Source organism: Colletotrichum destructivum, chromosome 7 (genome assembly GCF_034447905.1).
Source record: "Colletotrichum destructivum chromosome 7, complete sequence".
NCBI classification, from domain to species: Eukaryota; Fungi; Ascomycota; class Sordariomycetes; order Glomerellales; family Glomerellaceae; genus Colletotrichum; species Colletotrichum destructivum.
The window spans coordinates 1,944,948-1,962,032 of NC_085902.1; the positions used below are offsets into that span (position 1 = coordinate 1,944,948).

General features: G+C 56.4%; 6 protein-coding genes across 6 annotated transcripts; 4 read left to right on the forward strand and 2 right to left on the reverse strand.

Moving 5' to 3' along the window:
• The first annotated feature begins 86 nt into the window (after window positions 1–86).
• Window positions 87–2,916, forward strand: CDEST_11144 (Putative TVP18/Calcium channel flower). The gene is made up of 4 exons (XM_062927300.1): window positions 87–523; window positions 652–667; window positions 856–951; window positions 1,019–2,916. The coding sequence occupies exons 1-4, from the start codon at window positions 487–489 to the stop codon at window positions 1,317–1,319; spliced, it is 450 nt and encodes a 149-aa protein (XP_062783351.1). The 5' UTR covers window positions 87–486; the 3' UTR covers window positions 1,320–2,916.
• A 1,658-nt stretch (window positions 2,917–4,574) lies between these two features.
• On the forward strand, window positions 4,575–4,760 carry CDEST_11145 (uncharacterized protein; the record flags this gene model as incomplete). Its single annotated transcript, XM_062927301.1, has 1 exon — window positions 4,575–4,760. One exon carries the CDS (start codon window positions 4,575–4,577, stop codon window positions 4,758–4,760), a length of 186 nt encoding a protein of 61 aa, XP_062783352.1.
• A 1,040-nt stretch (window positions 4,761–5,800) lies between these two features.
• CDEST_11146 (Putative altered inheritance of mitochondria protein) lies at window positions 5,801–10,393 on the forward strand. Its single transcript, XM_062927302.1, has 3 exons — window positions 5,801–6,005; window positions 6,764–7,865; window positions 7,918–10,393. Exons 2-3 carry the CDS (start codon window positions 6,902–6,904, stop codon window positions 9,732–9,734), a joined length of 2,781 nt encoding a protein of 926 aa, XP_062783353.1. The 5' UTR covers window positions 5,801–6,005; window positions 6,764–6,901; the 3' UTR covers window positions 9,735–10,393.
• Window positions 10,394–10,499: 106 nt separating this feature from the next.
• Window positions 10,500–12,376, reverse strand: CDEST_11147 (Putative cytochrome P450; the record flags this gene model as incomplete). The annotated part of the gene is made up of 3 exons (XM_062927303.1): window positions 10,500–10,627; window positions 10,757–11,958; window positions 12,054–12,376. 3 exons carry the CDS (start codon window positions 12,374–12,376, stop codon window positions 10,500–10,502), a joined length of 1,653 nt encoding a protein of 550 aa, XP_062783354.1.
• An 889-nt stretch (window positions 12,377–13,265) lies between these two features.
• On the forward strand, window positions 13,266–15,131 carry CDEST_11148 (Putative F-box domain, WD40/YVTN repeat-like-containing domain superfamily; the record flags this gene model as incomplete). Its single annotated transcript, XM_062927304.1, has 1 exon — window positions 13,266–15,131. One exon carries the CDS (start codon window positions 13,266–13,268, stop codon window positions 15,129–15,131), a length of 1,866 nt encoding a protein of 621 aa, XP_062783355.1.
• Window positions 15,132–15,135: 4 nt separating this feature from the next.
• CDEST_11149 (uncharacterized protein) lies at window positions 15,136–16,924 on the reverse strand. The gene has a single exon (XM_062927305.1). It carries the CDS (start codon window positions 16,718–16,720, stop codon window positions 15,401–15,403), a length of 1,320 nt encoding a protein of 439 aa, XP_062783356.1. The 5' UTR covers window positions 16,721–16,924; the 3' UTR covers window positions 15,136–15,400.
• Window positions 16,925–17,085: the final 161 nt, after the last annotated feature.

Consider the following 17,085-nt stretch of genomic DNA (forward strand, 5'->3'; position numbering starts at 1 on the left):
GACGACGACGTGGGCCCTCCTAGCCAAAGCGAGCCCATCTGACTGGTCCAGACGACGGGGACCTGCCACCCCAAGCCCACTGTCCCCCAACGTCCAAGCCTCGAACTCGGCACAAGAGGCTACGTACGACGCACTTGGCCCTGCGCCCCGAATTCGTAGACCTCTATCTTTCCCCGGGAGCTGACAACAAACCCGGCCACTCCATTCCACCAATTCCACCTCATCCACCCGCGACACCGAAGCTTTAATCCACGCAACATCGCAATCGAACCGTCAACAAACAACTGACGCATCGCAACATCGTCAAGTCGCAGCCCTCGCCCGACACCGCACACGAAGCCCCGACTTCTCTGTCTCTCCCTCCGTGTCGATCCCATCTCCGTGAGCTTGATCTCGGCCCATCTCCACAATAGCTCGGAAAGTCCACGTACGCCAACACCAAGAAAAGTTTCCTACCACAACAAAAACACCACACATACCGCCAACATGACGCTCAAGGAGGAGTTCGCGACTAGAAACTTCAGTAGGTGCTTCTCGACTCCCTGTACCCCTCCCGCTCGCCCATCGTTGCTTGCGCCGGATTGTCCCTCCGGCATACTGGCCTGGGCCGGGTCTCCCCGTATTGAAGCCGTCGCTAACCTGTCAACATAGGCATTTACGGCCAATGGTAAGAGCTCCCGCCGTCTTGTTACTTGCGCATCTCGAGCGATGAACCCCTCTTCGATTTCTTGGAGTCATGGACGACCGTCGTTGCAGCCATTCCACAATGTGCTTCTGCGGTTGCGTTCAGGATGACGATCGTGTGGGACATTGACGCTACCGGACAGACAATAGCTGACTCAAGAACCAATGCAGGCTGGGCGTTCTGTCCATGATTCTGTGCTTAGCACTGGGCATCTCCAACATCTTCACCATTCATCCCCTTCTCATCATCTTCTGCGCCCTCGCCCTGTAAGTTCATCATGGCCTCCTGCATCCTCACTCGGAACTCCATCTAACGTGGGCCGGGTCCTCTTAGTGCCTCCGCGCTGGTGATCCTCTTCATTGAGATCCCCTTACTGCTCCGAATCTGCCCTACCTCGTCCACCTTCGATGGCTTCATCCGCAAGATCTCCACCAACTACATGCGCGCTGGCGCCTACGCCGGCATGGCCGTCATCCAATTCCTTAGCACTATCATCGTCACCAGCAGCTTGATCGCCGCCGGCGTCTTCCTCTCTCTGGCAGCCATCTGCTACCTCCTCGCCGGCATCAAGGGCCAGGCCTTCGTCGGCAGCAAGACCCTGGGCGGCCAGGGTGTCGCTCAGATGATTGTCTAGGAGAAACGCAAACAGCAAGACGGTCGCGGTCAAGAGGCGTAGACCGAAGCATCGCCCGCGGCCGCGGCCGCAACCGCAACGACAGCTGAACCAGCATGGGCAAACGTCAATGATATCCAGTGCCTGGAAGCACGCAGAAAACGGGGATGATGAACAAGGGGAATGAGTGTATACAATCGTGAGTATTGAAGGTCCATGGCGGTCATGACTGCGTGTGACGCGCAATGGCGCGGAGTGGTCGCAGAGACAGGCGTGGACTTTGTTTTTTGATATGCAACGGCCGGCATATTCGGAAAGGAACTCGGCGTCCCGGAACAAGCTTAGGCTTCGTGTGTACGACTTCGGTTGCGCTTTGGTTCCTAGAAGCTCCGGATGTTATGATAGCTTTCTTCATTGCACTGAATTTACTGTTTTGAAGCATTCCCTTCTGGCTGCGCCGGCCCATGGTGTATAGCGTGTTCTATGCTCGTGAGTGGCCGTACTGACGAGAGGATTCGAATTAACCCAAACTGGGGTTGCACGCGTTCTTGGAATATAGACCTGCCAGTTCACAGGCGATCCGATGCAAGCTCCCAGGCAGTCTGAAGTTGGCATAGCTCAGTCCTAGCAGTTTGCCAAGCCAACGGCGAAAATGAATATTACGGACGACTGGTCAACGGGGAGCTAGCAGAGAGCTCGGTCGTTGGTTCTGCGGGTTGGTTAGTTCTAAGCCGGGGCCGCGTACTACTAAATCATAAGCAAGCCCCATACAACCAAACCCTGCACTTCGTGAAGCTCGTGACCACCAAAAAGTCCGATTCGACACCACGAATGACCGTTCTCGTGCGCATGTACCCCAACAAGCCGGCTCTAGCACGAGGGGGAAATAGCCCCCTTTCCGCCAGTTCCATGGTCTCCGTTGACAAGATTGTGAACCAAGCACGATGCCCAAACCGTGGTTGCTTGCTGGGTGTGCTGTGGAACCCCGGATATTGACGTATGCCTCGTCATCCTCCGCAGGGGAGGATCTTGCATTGCTGGTATTGCTCAAGCTCTCGACTCGCCAACGTGGATGCCGAGGGTCGAACAGCTTGGGGGCGAAGAATCGATCTACTGCAGGGGACACAGTGCGGTATCATCAAGAGTCTGAAAAGGAGGAAATCGCAGGGCATGAGAAGCCATGACATGCAGGAATTAGCAACGCGATGTCTACAGTAAGGCCCGTCTTTAGCATACGTCTTTGGCCCATCTTTTGCTGCGAGAGGTCGCTTTCGCCCCCATTGTTATGGAGGGCGAGGAGACAAGAAGCCGAGACGACATGGCACTTGGCCCAATGGCGTCATTCAGCAGCACCACCGTGGGAACGACGGAGACGGAGGAGTGGCTGGAAGGCTCTGGTCCGCTCCATTAGAGTCCCATGAAGAAGCCCAACGGGGCTTCTGGTCCCGGCCCGCCGGTCTTTTAGCTCATGGCGGTGACGAAGCTCCCCGTTTCTCACCTCCACAGGGGTCCTGCAAGATGTGAAGAAAGCAGTGTACCTGTAAAGGCCGGGCAGTTCCACGGATCATCGAAGGCGAGAGTCCAGAGAGGACAGAGTTGCTGGAAATTTCGATTTGCTTGAGCTTGTTTTAATCGGATCGCGTTCCTGGTTTCGCATGTCGCCAGGTTGCCTGAACACCTGTTATCGTCCGAAAGGCGAGACGGCTGGCTTACTGGGGCGTTTCCAGGGACATGCGCGGATCGATTGTCGAAAAATGGGGCTGCTTGTGGCTCTCCCGTCTCCAGTTGATGGAGTACAGTGGCGTGAAGTAAGAACGGAACTACTGGACGGAAGAACCCCCACCTCGGGGTGTCGAGTTGAGAGGAATCCGTAACTCTGACGGAAGTTGGGTGGCCTGGCCACCTCCCCGGTCAACAGAGCGAACGGTAACGGCCGTCAAAAACTGTCGGGATCGGGACGCGACATTGATGTCGAAGACACGGACGGCATGGACAGACGATCCGATGTGCTTTCCATACGAAAACCGTTGCTTCCTTAACTGTAAGATTGAATTCGACTGTTGGAAATGCCGCATCAAAATGCCTCTCCATATACCCCGCATGCGTGTTCGCTCCGGCGCCCGTTGACGTGCAGCCGAGTTGCCAGAGATGGGAGGCGGACGGAGCCAGTTGAGTCCTGGTGATAGTCCAGTCGAAGCGCCCGCAGTTGCAGTGTGAGAAGCCGACAGATTCAATTGACTGGACTATGTCTCTGGTTTGTTGCGGCGAAGGGCGAGTACGTATCCGCAAGGATGTTACTGGTGTGCTGTTGTTATGCATTTTCTCAAGCAGTTAATCCAGGAAAGAAAGTGCTGTGAACCACATCACTCCAGCATTCATTCCAATGGTAGGTTGAGGTTGCCGGTGGGCAGGGTTGTCCAAAAGGGCTATCCCTTTTTGTTCTGGTGTGGGATCTGTTGTATCGAGATCCAAACGGACGAGACGCCGCCTCCTGGCCAACTGCGAGCCGGTGTATCGTTTCCATGCAGGCAGAGCTTGCAGCATCTCGTGGTCTGGATGGTGGGGCGACGCCTTGAGACTCTCACTCGGGAGGACGAGACTGAATGGTGACTGACTGAGCAGCACTCGACGGGGAGGGTTTGACTCTTTCCACGTTCCGGCAACCAAGTCGAGCCGCACTGTAGACTTGGTCAACTGGTAGCGAAGTGCAGCAAAGAGCGGAAGGGAGATATGTACCTGGCTGGGCCTCTTCTTCCCGGTTCACTCATCCGGTTCCTGGCAAGGTACCTATGAGATCCGAGGCGGTACCTACTCTCGGGACCGCCCATGCCCTGGGCGTGGACCCGCCTGAGGCTGGACGTCTGGGGGCTGGTCGTGGTCAGCGGGTGACTTTTCGAACTTTTCTCAGTGGACAGTTTCGATTGGGGCGCGGGCGGGCTCGACCTTGGACCAGACAACGCCGTGTGGAGCCACCGTCCACTGTGGTCCTTTGACTCCACTGTGGGCTTGGTTGTTGACCGGCTGTCCTTTGCCTGCTCGCCGCCGGACCTGGTTGAAGAAGTTGGCTAGGCATCTGTTGGGTTATTATTCGGTTTTCCTTCTTCTTCTTCTTCTTCTTCTTCTACATGTAGTCCTCCTTTTCGTCCCTTGTGCGATGGTGAAAAAGAATGAGCAATGCTGCGAAGGCGAGGACGAAGAAGAGGACGAGGACATGATTAAAGTCAAGAAGCCAGTCCGAGGCACAGAGTACAGAGTACTCTGTACAGACTGAGAGAAATGGCTGCATGTGCCTGGGCCGGTGCGCCAAGGAGAGGCCGGTTGGGAACAAAGGAACCCCCAGCGTCCCCAGCTGGACTATTCTTGACGCAGGTGACTCGGGACAGGATGGGTTTCGCGTTTCTGATTCTAGATTTCGACGCTGACGCGAGCACGCAAATGGGACGCAGAGCACGTTTGACCTAGTCGAGCCACTGGCAGCTGATGGCCGAGGAATCCACCACGGCCGTGTGTCGCGGGTCCTTCCTCTTCCCCGTCTTTTGCTGCTATTTCCAGATACCAGCTCGGGATCCCTGAAATCGGATGGGCAAAACGGCCGGCGATTCTGGATTTGTTGGACTCGGCTCGTTCTGCGTTGCGTTTGTGTTTGTGTGCTGTTGCCGCCGTCACCTCGTTGAGCAAGCCTCCTGCGCGCGCAGGCTTGCAGGTTTGTAGACTTGCGGTACGTCGATCGATCGATGTATAGGAGTCAGCATAGTGGAGGGGCCCTCGGACAAATTGTCCCAGGGAGCAACGAGGGAAGGCCTAACGACACGTAGAGCGGAAAAGGTTCGGTGCCCGTCAAGCCTGTCCATGAACGGCTAAACTCGAGTCAACGATAGGGACAACTCACTTACTGCTGATGCTGCTGCTGATGCTGCTAATTCTGGTGGAAGCAAACGTTGCTTTGTCCGGTGACTTTGGGCCATGCAAATTAGCAACTTTGTTGGCTGTTGAGTTGATATCATTGGAAAGGGCGGGCTTCCCCTGACACTGGAGAACCAGGTACACCAAGAAGTGCACAACCGCGATGCAAGGCAGGAAAAGTACATTGAGCTGCTGTATGATGCACTAGTGGGCAAATGGCGGGGTACTGTGGATTCCACAAACCACACCACCATGTACGGTACCAATAGCTACAGCCAAGCACTGTGTGACAGCAAGAGCTACAACATAGGCTGGGTGTACATACTCTGCAGTAATACATCGCCGGCGCAGCTTGTCTGGACGGACCAAAACTTACCCTCGCTTTCCACCGACAGTCGATATACAGTGAGGTACTAGAGGTACTTGTCTCTAATGCCCGCTGTACCGGCATCGAGCATCCCTGCTTCTGCCCCAGGGAATACGTCGCTCGTGACTGGCTCAATGGCGGCAACAGCACCGTCACCAAGCCAGCTGGTTTCGTCAAGGCAGAATATAAAAACTCGAGGCCATGGTGACTTTTCCTGCTGTCTGACCCCCCTTGATTTGCTCGTCATATCAATCCGTTCAATGCCTTTGCTCACCCTACAAGCTATTTATTCCACCATCCTACACTTGTTCGTCACCTCCACTGTGTTGCAATAACACCGACAAGACGGCCATTCCATCCGGTCCACAGCCTAGAATCCTTATCCCTTATCTATCTCTCTCCCTCACTCCCTCACGCACAACAACCTAACCGAAGCTGTAAGTGGGCTCCCCTCAGCGCGTCGTCATTGTCCTTTTCATTCCCGCATCCATCCCCCCCAACCCCCATCCTCCGCCTTCTCGCCTCCCTGCCCTGAGTAGGTTTCCGCCTGGAATCCCTCCCACCTCCAAGCGGTCGTCATCCAATGCTCTGCCACCCAATGTCAGCACACCACCATCATCTGCCACTGCTGCAGCTGGTTGGGGATGGGGAAGAACAAGGCAGGCCCACCTGGACTACCTCCATACCTATACAACCCAGCGTGGCTCTGCTGGGCTATCGCCATTTGTTGGCATTGGCACACCTGTAGCCGAGCGGGAGTTGGGGGAGGCCACCCGCTGCAGTGTGCAATGTGCGTGCGTATCCCATCGCGGTATGACACACGTCGTATCACTAAGAAGCGAGGCAGACCTCCTCTCCGCCCTGATCCAAAACGAGGCTCGATTGAGCAACAAGTCCCCAAACTGCATTTGCCGATTGCCCATCCGGTTCTTGTCATTTCGCCCCTGCTGGTCTGGCTTGTCAAATTTACCTTATCCTCCTTATCTTGCTCCAGTTCTGCTATCTCGCATCCAGCTGCGACCCTATTACTACGTAGCTGAACAGGGCGGGCGTCGAGACACCCGGGGAAGCGCGAGCCAGGGGGGCCATGATCTGCTCTTTGCGCTTTTTTGCTTTGATACACTCATTACCTACCTACCCACCCATTGCCTACACCGCCAGAAATCACATACTAATCGCAGTCTACCGCGTCCAGGTCCCCCGTCACTTTTAGAACAAAACCTTAGCACCCAACCACACCCGCCGCTCAATTTATCGATCACTCTTAATACGACCGTGTACCATCTTCCTGCCACTTTCCCACATTGTCGAGAACATAGACACACAAGCAAACATGTCTACCGCATCAGTACAACCTCCCGTCATCCCTCCCCGGCCCTCCAGGAGTCAGGACAGGGAGGAGAACACGAATACTTCGTCCCTACCCAAGATCCCTCCTCGGCCTATTAAGCGTTTTGACCGCTCCATCTCTCCGAATCCCGATCGCTTTGCGCCTTCGCCTCTGAATGAGAGCCCCTTCTCAAGGAGTCCCAAGGCCACCCGTTCGTCACCGAGCAATGGTTTCTTGTCCTCGCAGGACCCCATTCACAACCGTCCTGGCAGCGTCTCCATGCCTTCTGTCGGCGAGGAGGGCAATGAATACGACGTCGTTGGCGAAGGCTTGGCCAAGTCATATCCTAAGGCCCCTGCCTCGCCGGAGCACACCCGCTTCGCTGCCGAGGACCTCAAGCTACATGCTCCCAAGCCCACTTTCCCGGCTCAAAGCGCGAAACAGAGGGTCATGGCCGTTACCCGTACCGACTCCGACAGGGCTGCCTCCTATGGCATTGGGAAGCCTAGCAGCGAAGAGGCCACCAGGCCCAATAGTCTTAGAAGGAAGGCCAGCTCTAGCGGCATGTCGCAAAAGTCGGAAAGTGCTTTTGGCGACGAGGAGCATGGTATTCCCGAAATTGGCCAGCGTGTGCCCATGAACCCCAACCTCGGCGACGTTCAAGCTCCATCTCCTGCGCCGGGCTCCGGCGTCACCGAGGGCCTCCGCTCGGGCACCCCTCGTCACCATTCCCGCAAGCATAGCTCGCGCGGTTTCAACGAGCTCCCTCCCGGCAGTTACGGTCTCCATGGCCATACTTCAGCACCTCCGACGGACAAATTCGAGAGGGCTTGGTACGAGAAGCACCCAGACTTCCTGAAAAAGGACTGCAAACCTTCCCTTCACGATCGTCAAAATGACTACGCCATGAGCAGCACGGATTTGAACAAGATTGTCAAAGAGACTCATAGCCGAGGTTCAGGAATGGGTAGGCTGACTTCAATGGCCCCCCATATAAGGACGACTGCTAACAACCACAGGCACCTCCGCTGCGTATGTTGGTACTCCTAGCGAGGAGGTCGGTTATCAGGCGTCCGAGGAGTACACCTCCCGCATGTCTTCTCCCGAACTTCAGCGCATCAAGTCTCCCCTGAGTCCTCTGAGAGATTCTCACCCCGAGCTCTCGGTCTCGTCGCCTGACAACGCAGCCACCCCTGGCAGCAATGAGGGCACGATTCACGTCGATGAATCTCACAACCGCCGCCGAAGCTTCGTTTCCCACGATCCCAGTCACGAGACTAAGTACAACGCACCCATCCTAGCCGAGGACGAGCTTGAGAAGGGCGCGCATCCCTACGATCTCCAGCCGGCCGTCGAGCCGCCGCCAGAACGCTCCGGTAGTGCTTTCGAGATCGAGAGGGCCCCGAGTAGACCCACAAGTAGACCCACCAGCATGTACAACAACCAGTCACAAACGGAGCTGACATCGACTCCTCTGGAAGACGTCGAGGAGTACGAGCCGCTGTTCGACGAGGACGGCACTGAGGTGAAGAAGTCCGACTCCGTGGCAAACACTTGGAAGCCTCGCCACAAGTTCCCGAGCAAGGACGTTTGGGAAGATGCCCCCGACAGCGTGAACTACACCGCCGAAGTGTCGACACCCGAGCCAACGGAGACGGAACGTCCTTCGTCCAGGCGTCGCTCCGAACTGCCTACCGAGAATCCTGCGCTTGAGTTTGCTCGTAAACAAGAGGAGCTTGCTGAGCAGGAAGCCCGCGGCATCCACATCAAAGAGAAGAAGCCGGTGCCTGTTGCTCTGCAACATGTGAAGGACGAAGCTCGACCGCAAATGGCGAACCGCTTCCCCAGTCGCGATGTCTGGGAGGACACACCAGAAAGTCTGATGCACGAGGCTGTCGTCGATACCCCAGAGCCCACCGAAGAGTCCCCGGTCGAGAAGCCGTACGTTCCAGCTCGCCCCCAAAAGAAGGGCTCCGATTCCAGTGCTTCTACGGAATCGCCCTCAATTCCTGAGCGCCCGAGGCCCAAGCACACTCAAAGCAGCGATGATAAATCGAAGCCCACGGTCTCGGAGAAACCTAAGCCTCAAGTTCCAGTCCGCCCTGCCAAGGCTTTCCCCTCCGGTACCGACCTCAAGGATCAGGATTCTGCCCCGAAGCAGAAGCCAGCTGTTCCGGCCAGGCCTGCCGGAGGTAAAATTGCCGCCCTTCAGGCTGGCTTTTTGTCTGATCTTAACAAGCGCCTGCAAATTGGTCCTCAAGCTCCCAAGAAGGACGAGCCGCCTGCTGCAGAAGCCGTTGAGGAGAAGGAGAAGGCGCCACTGTCCGATGCTAGGAAAGGACGTGCTCGCGGCCCCCAGCGCAGGGCTCCTGCAGCTAAGACCCTAGTCCCTGCTGCCGAGCCCAAGGCGGGACCTACGTTGTCCTTCTCCCCATTGAGAACTTGCTGGAGTATCGGTGACAGTGGAGTACTCGAGGTCGAAGAGGCATCAAAACTGGAGCTCACCAAGGAGCCAGTCCCCCAGGCCGAAGGTACTTCGGAGGAAGTTGAGGAAGTCAAGGAAGTCGGATTGGACACAGAATCAGTTGAGCCTGAGACCACAGCTGAGACGGTTCCGGGAGAGCCAGTCGCCAAGGAGCTATCTGAAGATAAGCCCGAAGAAGCTAAGGTCGAGGTTCCCGCGTCTGTCGACGCCGAGGTCGAGGCGCCGAAGGAAAAGGCCAAGACCCTTGCTGCCAACACTGCTGGCGAGCCTGTGATCGAGACAACCCTGGCGGATAAGAAAGAAGATGTTGAGCCCGTCGAGGTGAAGCAGACGGGGGGCGAGGCAGCTTGATTGCCATAGGTTGCCCAACACGAGAGTGAGTTACTGTTGTATGGCACGAAGTGGAGAAAAGCATTAGACATGCATCCTGTTTACATGCATGGTTTTGCTTCGTCGGTCTGATGGTTTCTGGGTCACCGAGTACCTTCCCTCCGTTCCCTAACTTTTTTTGGCCGCAAGGCTTAACAGCGTTTTTTTGTGTTGATTAGGTAGCAATCTGATACTGCGTTGTTGTCTCTTTCCTATGGAAGGACAGCGTACCGCCCTACGCGTCGGCTTGTGGATGAAATCATACATAGCCTGGTGCGTGATGTAGTCGCCTACGTACGTTCAAGGTAACCCGAGGATGCCAACTTCATCTGATGTCATGATGATATCCTTCTTTACGGTAAGGGTGTATTATCGTCCTGTGCCCCTTGCATACACAGTAACTTACTAGTAGGTAAGTTGAAGACCCCCAGTCCAAGGAACAAGAACTGGAGTGGCCTAGAACGATATGATAGGTAAGTGATGAGCTTGGTTGAAGATAGCTGAGTATAGGTGTATTGGGCTATTGGATGCACGTGACAGCAATTAGGTACTCGTAAACCAGACATCCAGACTTAGATAATTAGTTGTTCATTTAATCCTAGAGAAAAAGACTAATATAGTCTGACAGAAAAAAAAAAGAGGGGTTCGCGCAGAATGGCTCACGTCATGGACTGAACAATAGTGACATTACCTGAGTCCTCTGGTTACCGGCGGCGCCACAGAATACCAAGCATCGGCTAGGTAAGTCTATACACGTTCAAACCTGAGAATCAAGCGCTCGGCAATTGGTCTCGACGTGTAGGTGTCGTCTTGTTCAACGTTCGTGTCGTCCACGATGTGCGTGGTGAAGTTTGTCCAGATTGCCGCAGCAATAACTTTCATTTCTGTGTCAATACATTATCAGCCCGTCATCCCTTTACACCGTTCACCAGCCTCCCCCTCCCTCCTCTCTTTTCTTTCTTTCTTTTTCCTAACGCGCAAGGGATGGGGACGCTTGAACTTACCGTTCATAGCAAAGTTGGATCCGATGCACATCCTCCCGCCGCTGCCAAACGCCCAAAAATATCGCATCATCTGCCTGCGCTGCTCCTTGTCGATCTCCGGGTTCTCGAGCCAGCGCGTGTGATCCCACATCTCCGGCTTTGGAAACACATCGGCATTGCGGTGCAGCGCGTAGCCCAGCGCGGCGACGCGGACGCCGCCGGGAATGTGGAGCCCATCGAGGCGGCACGGAGGGTAGTGTGGGGTCCGTCGTGGTTCCGGACCGGGGATCGGAGCGTGCAAGCGGAGGGTCTCCATGATGATGGCATGGAGGAGGGGTAGAGCGTCGATCTCTTTTGGCTCCGGGAGAAACGGCGGAAGGGATGCGGATGCGCCCGAGGGCATTACCAGGGTCGGGGAGAGTGTGAGGAGCTCCTGACGGAGAGCATATTGGAGGGTGGATGATTTAGAGAGGTGCCAGGCGAGGTATGTCATGGCGATTCCGGCAGTTTCTTGGCCTGCGAGGACCTGATCCATTACCTCAGAGGCCATGAACAGATCTTTCTGGAAGATCGCAGTTGGGAAGAGGAGGGAGGCCTCGCCGTTTGCGAGGCGTTCCCTTTCGATGCCGGCCCCTAGGGCACGAAACACGATGGGTTCGTCCGCGGGGTCTTCATGCCCGTCTTGTTTGAGAACAACGCCCGCGGCCAGGGAGGAAGTCTTAACTTTTCCGTGGATAGATTCGTCCGCCCTCTCGCACAGCTTTCTGTTCCACGCGGCGATCTCGGCGTTGGCGGTGTCGACCCACGCCGGGTACGGCTTCCACCTGCCCCCGGTCATCCTGGCACAGAGCGCGGTCAAACGCGGCAGCTCTTGGGGCCAGAAGCCGTGGTTCGCGCGGGCCAGGTACAGCTGGAGCCAGTGGTCCCGGTAGGCCTTGTCACGGAGGAAGTCCGTGGCGTTGCGAAGGCCGAAAATGTAGGCCGTGATGAAGTCCATTGTGGTGGCAAGGAAGGTAGAGAAGACATCAATGCCGGCACCTCCCAGGGGGTCATGGGACGCCGATGCCGAGAGGAGGGGGAGCAGACGGTCGAAGAGGATGGCGCGGGACTGGGACTTGGCTGCCGGAGAGGCTTGGATGAAGGATTTGGAGTAGACGTTCGAGATCATGCGTTTGCGGAGGGAGTGAGGTTTGGAGAAGAGGGTTGAGAACATGCACGGAACGCTCCGTTGGCCGTCAGTCATGGATAGATACTACTCTTCCTTCTTATCTTCCCTCCCCCCGCAATGAAATCATGGACATTCGGAAAGTGAACTCACCCATAGTTGTCAAAGATGGAGTACCACTCATCCTTTTCGAACCCGCCTTGATACACCGTGTTAAGGGCATCGTAGCCGTCAACGCTCAGCTCGTTGGGGGCGATCCTCACGACCGGTCCCAGTCGGAGGTGTGCTTGATGAAGAGTCCCATTCTGGCAGTTCGTCTTCCTAGTGTAGAGGATCCATAGAGGTGAGATGTGACACGACCAATGCGGAGCGGCGAGCTTGGACAACGGGGAAAGGAAGAGAGGATAGAGGATGAACTGGTAGAGCAGCCAGACGGCGATGCTCGCGATTGAGACAGGAATTACGTTGGACCCCATATCATTACTGTAAGTAGAAGCGAGTCTCTAATGGAGGTTAAAGTATGAGCCAAGATATTCGAGTTCGGCGTTGATTCCTGCATTGGCTGGATGATAGCGTGAGTACGAGTGTGACCCCGAGACGGTGCACCCTAGGAACTAGCCAAAAGTACCTAGTTATGTACTTGCTGGCTCCTGTGCCGACTACGCTCTTGCCTTAAGTACCTAGGTAGGGTGTCTTGAGACTGGACCATGCGGGGTGGTGGTCACTGGGTCGTCAGTGCTGTTGCCGGTGTTGTCCCGGAGTTGTTTCGAGTTACCATCGAGTTACCATTGACTTGCACTAACAGCACTGTGGGGGTCCATTGACAGTGGCAGGAGCACAGAACAGACATATGCATTTAACCGAGCTGCCATGTCATGGGTCCCTGCCAGGCTTGACTCTAGGCTGCTTGCTACTGCATACTCTGGTCATTGTGACTCTTCAGTGAATCATCTTTCAAATGCACCTCCATGCCCTCTGTAGTACAGCTCTTAAGGGAATTGGTTTTGTCCCTCGGTGGGAATTTTATATGAAGTCCTAGGACTTGATCTACACTTCAAACACAACCCCTGTACCAAAGTCCCTCTTTGTAGTTGCCTCACAGACTATCCCCTAACACCTACTTGGGTAGCTAGAAGACTTTTCAGGGCTCCTTCTCACTCCATCTCAGCCAATATCACACATACACGCACCAACCCGTCCGTCAGTAATCCAACTTCCATTACCATACCCTCCCCAGAGCACACCATACTGGCCGATCCCCGTTTCATCATCTTATCATTTCTTTTATGACTCTTCATGTCACAAAAAGCCAACCGTCAAAGACAAAATAAACAGACTTCTCAAACAGACTGGGCCAAAACCACAATGTTTGATCAGCTTCCAGACGATATCGTCTTGGAGATCGTCTCCCACTTGAGAACCGCCCGCGATGTAGCCCGCCTTGCGTCGTCGTGTAAATACCTCCACTCCCTCCTCAGCGAGGACGGCTGGCGAACCTTCGTCCGGACCTGCTTCCCCCTCCTGTCCCTCCCATTGAGCAAGGCCCCGAGATGGGATGTACTGGCAAACAACCTCACCAGCCAGGCGCGGGCCTGGGACACAAAGGCCTTCCAGCCTGTCGCCTACATGGACAACCACCGCCGGGACGGCAACTACTTCACCGGCTACACCAATGCCGGCCGCCCCTTTCACCCCGTCATCGACGCCCGCCTTGCCTTCGACAATAGCTGGGAGGTCGCAGCGTGGGGCGCTGGTGAGGACGTCGTCGGCCGGTTTAGACCGCTCAACAGCGGCGGTCGAGGAGACTCCGACGCCTGGTTCCGCATGGAGGGGAAGACCAAGGGCTACGAGGCGGGAGTGGGCGACGTCACGGCCATCCGCCTCGTTGAGCCCGACGGAAAGCTGGGTCTTCTCGTTGGCAGGGCCAATGGCGATCTGCAGCTCGTCTCGGCGGCCCCGGGCAGCGCCGGCAGCGCCCTTGCGAACTATAGAATCCCCGCGCCCACGGGGGGCCTTGAAGCGACGACATGGACCTCCATCGGCTCCATAGATACTCTGCCCAACCAGTCGTCGGTAATAGCTGGCAACCGTGCCACCGTCAGCATGTTCTCCCTAAGTACCACCGAAGAAAACGGCAATGGCACCATCCCACTGGATTCGCAGACTTTTGAAGTCCCCGGTCAGGGGGGGAGAACGCAGTTCGTCCACTCGGCCAGGGCCCTCAACAACGACACCGTCGTCTGCTCGCTCTCTGGCGATGTCAACCCGATCCGCTACCTCACCGTCACCCCTTCAGGCTTTACCCCCTCGCTCGCATCAAAGAACCCATCCTTCCTCGCCTCCCGCGGCATCGACCCGGACAAGAAGCAGACCGTCCGCGCGATTCACCCCGTCAACCCGGGCCCCGCAGGCCACTCCAACCACCTCTTGAGCGCCTGGGACGACGGCACCATCCGCCTCCTCGACGTCCGCACGCCGTCTCCCTACGACGTGCTCTACCGCGACATGTACCAGCCCTTCGAGACGCACTCGTCCCTGCTGGCGTACGGCTCGGACCGCTTCGTCGCGGGCAGCAACGAGCTCGAGGCCCTCAAGGTCTTTGACTTCCGCTGGAGCAAGTCGTACCACCACTCCGCCGCGCTGCCGTGTTGGTCTGGCACGCCGTTCCCGGACCCGCTGCGGGGAACAAGCAGCCGCCCGCTGAGCATGCGTGGCGTCGGGTGCGACCACGCGAGGGGCCGGGACTGCGTGTGGCACGAGCACTCGCGCAGGGACTATTACCGCCCTAATTACCGGTTCCACGTGATGCCGTTCCGGGACGCGGCGCGGTCGTCGACGAGCCGTATTTTCTCGCTGGCCAAGGCGTCAGACGTGTCAGAGTCATTCTACGTCGGGCTCGCGGGGGCCGTAGCCGAGTTTTCCACAGCGCCCGGCATCGTGGAGCAGCGAGAAGGGCAGCAGGAGGACGTCGTCGCTCCGGGGGTGGCCTCGGCGGCGGAGAAGAGGGGGTGGGCAGCGAGGGCTTCGCAGTTCAGTTTTGCCGAGACAGGCGACGGGCTGTTAACCCCGGGCGTGTCGATGAGTACCTTCATGCCGAGGCTGGTGCAGCGGTTCGGTGACGAGGTGGGCGCGCCGCAGTATCAGAAGTGGTGGGCCAAGACGCCGCCCAAGACGGCGGCGTGGCACCGATGGAATGAGAGCTTTTGGCGGCCGACGCACTTTACGTTTTGAGGTGGTGAGTTACATTCACCAAGTAGAATAGCAATCATTTTCACGAGAGATAGAAAGAGCTTAAGAGAATGGTGGAAGAACCAAGCTGGCCATGGTTTCGGGAAGGATACCCAAATAGCATTTCGTGTGTCCGGAAGTATGCAGCAAGCGACGTTTGGCACAGTACTGAGTTGGAAACGAAAGGTAGACGAGGAATACACAAGACAAATAAGAACCAGTTTGAGATCATCTAGCACCAACACCTAGCCCGGGTAAAGTAGTAGTACGCATCACCAGCGACTATTCCGCTCATTGCCTCGCCCTGCGTCACCCTTCCTCTCCCTCTCGATCATCGCATCGAATTCGGCTTGCGCCTTGTCCTTCTCTGCGGTTTTCTCCTTGTCGACGGCATCATAAGCGTAGTACGCATCAGACTCGCTCTGCTGGTTCTGGGAACCACCAGGTGCCCGCGGGGGTTGTCTTGAAGCCTGGCGTAGGCGATCCCACGCCGAGCCAGTTTTCGATGACTGAGTCGATGACTGGAGCCCGGTGTTTGGTGAACTAGGCGCACTAGGCGATGCGTCGTCAAAATCCGGGTCGTCGGATGCACTTCTATTTTGTCGGAAGGTCGAGTTCTTTGAACCCCATCCGCGTCGTTCCTCCGGATCTCTAGACGAGTCTAAAGGAGGAACATTGTTCAACTGATTGGGTAGGGTGTAGCCATCGGCGAAACCCGATCCACTGAGAGTCTCGTAGTCCTGGTTCTGTGCTGAAGCATCATTGACGCCGCCTTTTCTCCTCTTCTCGATGAGTTCATCAAGGTGATCCAAGATCCTGCGGTACTCTGCAATTTTGCCCTGCAACAAGGCAATAGTCTGCTGAAGTCCCTGGACCTCCTTGTCGGCGTTTTCGGACCCGGCTTTCAGGGCCACTTGATCTTCCGTGGGGAACTTGGCCAGTTCTCTCTCGAGCGCTTGTATGGCAGACACTGTCCGCTGTCGTTGCCGGTCGAGTTCGATGGGCGGCAACTTGGCAGCGGTGGTCAAGACTAACCTCTCCGGCTTCATGTCCTTGCGGAACTGAGCGAGACGCTCATCGCGCTGAGCGGTAGCCATGGCCACCGCGGTCGCATACGAGCCCATGAAAGGGGCAATCAGTATACTGGAAAGGGCGAAGTAGGCCACGAACCTCGTGTTGTGCCACAGCCGGTTCGCCAAACGGCCTTGCACAAATGGCGCCTTCGCGGTAGGAAACAAATCGGGGTTGAACTTGACAAACTTGGGCTGGAAGAACGGGAAGCGGTAGGTACGGCGGCCGATCCACGTCAGAGTAGCGCCCAGCACCGCGCTCAAGGGAACTACCCAGGCAACGGTCTGCGCTTCCTTGTAGGCGATGTGGCAGAGGACGTTCACTTCTTCCTGGGTGGGCTGGCGGCCGATGCCCCCAGCGACGGCGCCGAGCATTTTCTTCATGTTGTCGGTATATCGCTCCGGTCTGCGAAATGTGAGACGTTGCAGAAGCGTGAGGTCGGGAGGCGGGATCTGGTAGTCCGGAAGGCCAACAGCTTCTTGGTCGAAGCCATTTTTATCGTCCGAGGTGGGGAATGCCATCTCTTTAACTAACTTCAACTCCAGGCCACGCTCGATTGGGTCAGGCAGCTGTGGGATGGTGATAGAGAATATTCGAAACGAGCAAGTGCTGTGGAGCGCCGTGTTTGAGTGAAGTAAGTGCTGGGATTTGGGCTGGTCACCTCATCTAGAGATGATTCATCCGTTGGTGTTCATCCCCAGAATCCTGACGTAGGTAGTCGTGGACCGAGCTCTCAGGTTGGTTCAAGCTCTGGTGGGTCCACGCTGAGGTCGACAGAGTGGAGTACCAGTGGACGAACTCACACACCGGGCATTCGGCGCATAGTTTCTCCCTCTCAACTCGGGACCTTACACAAGGCACACGAAACCTTCAATGAAGAGCTCAG

Excerpts from the sequence above, each read along its gene's own strand:
- CDEST_11144 (XM_062927300.1), top strand. The coding sequence starts at position 487 with ATGACGCTCAAGGAGGAGTTCGCGACTAGAAACTTCA. Across the intron at positions 952-1,018 it reads ATCTTCTGCGCCCTCGCCCT|TGCCTCCGCGCTGGTGATCC; the intron begins GTAAGTTCATCA and ends GGGTCCTCTTAG.
- CDEST_11146 (XM_062927302.1), top strand. The coding sequence starts at position 6,902 with ATGTCTACCGCATCAGTACAACCTCCCGTCATCCCTCCCCGGCCCTCC. Across the intron at positions 7,866-7,917 it reads TAGCCGAGGTTCAGGAATGG|GCACCTCCGCTGCGTATGTT; the intron begins GTAGGCTGACTT and ends TAACAACCACAG.
- CDEST_11149 (XM_062927305.1), bottom strand. The coding sequence starts at position 16,720 with ATGGCATTCCCCACCTCGGACGATAAAAATGGCTTCGACCAAGAAGCT.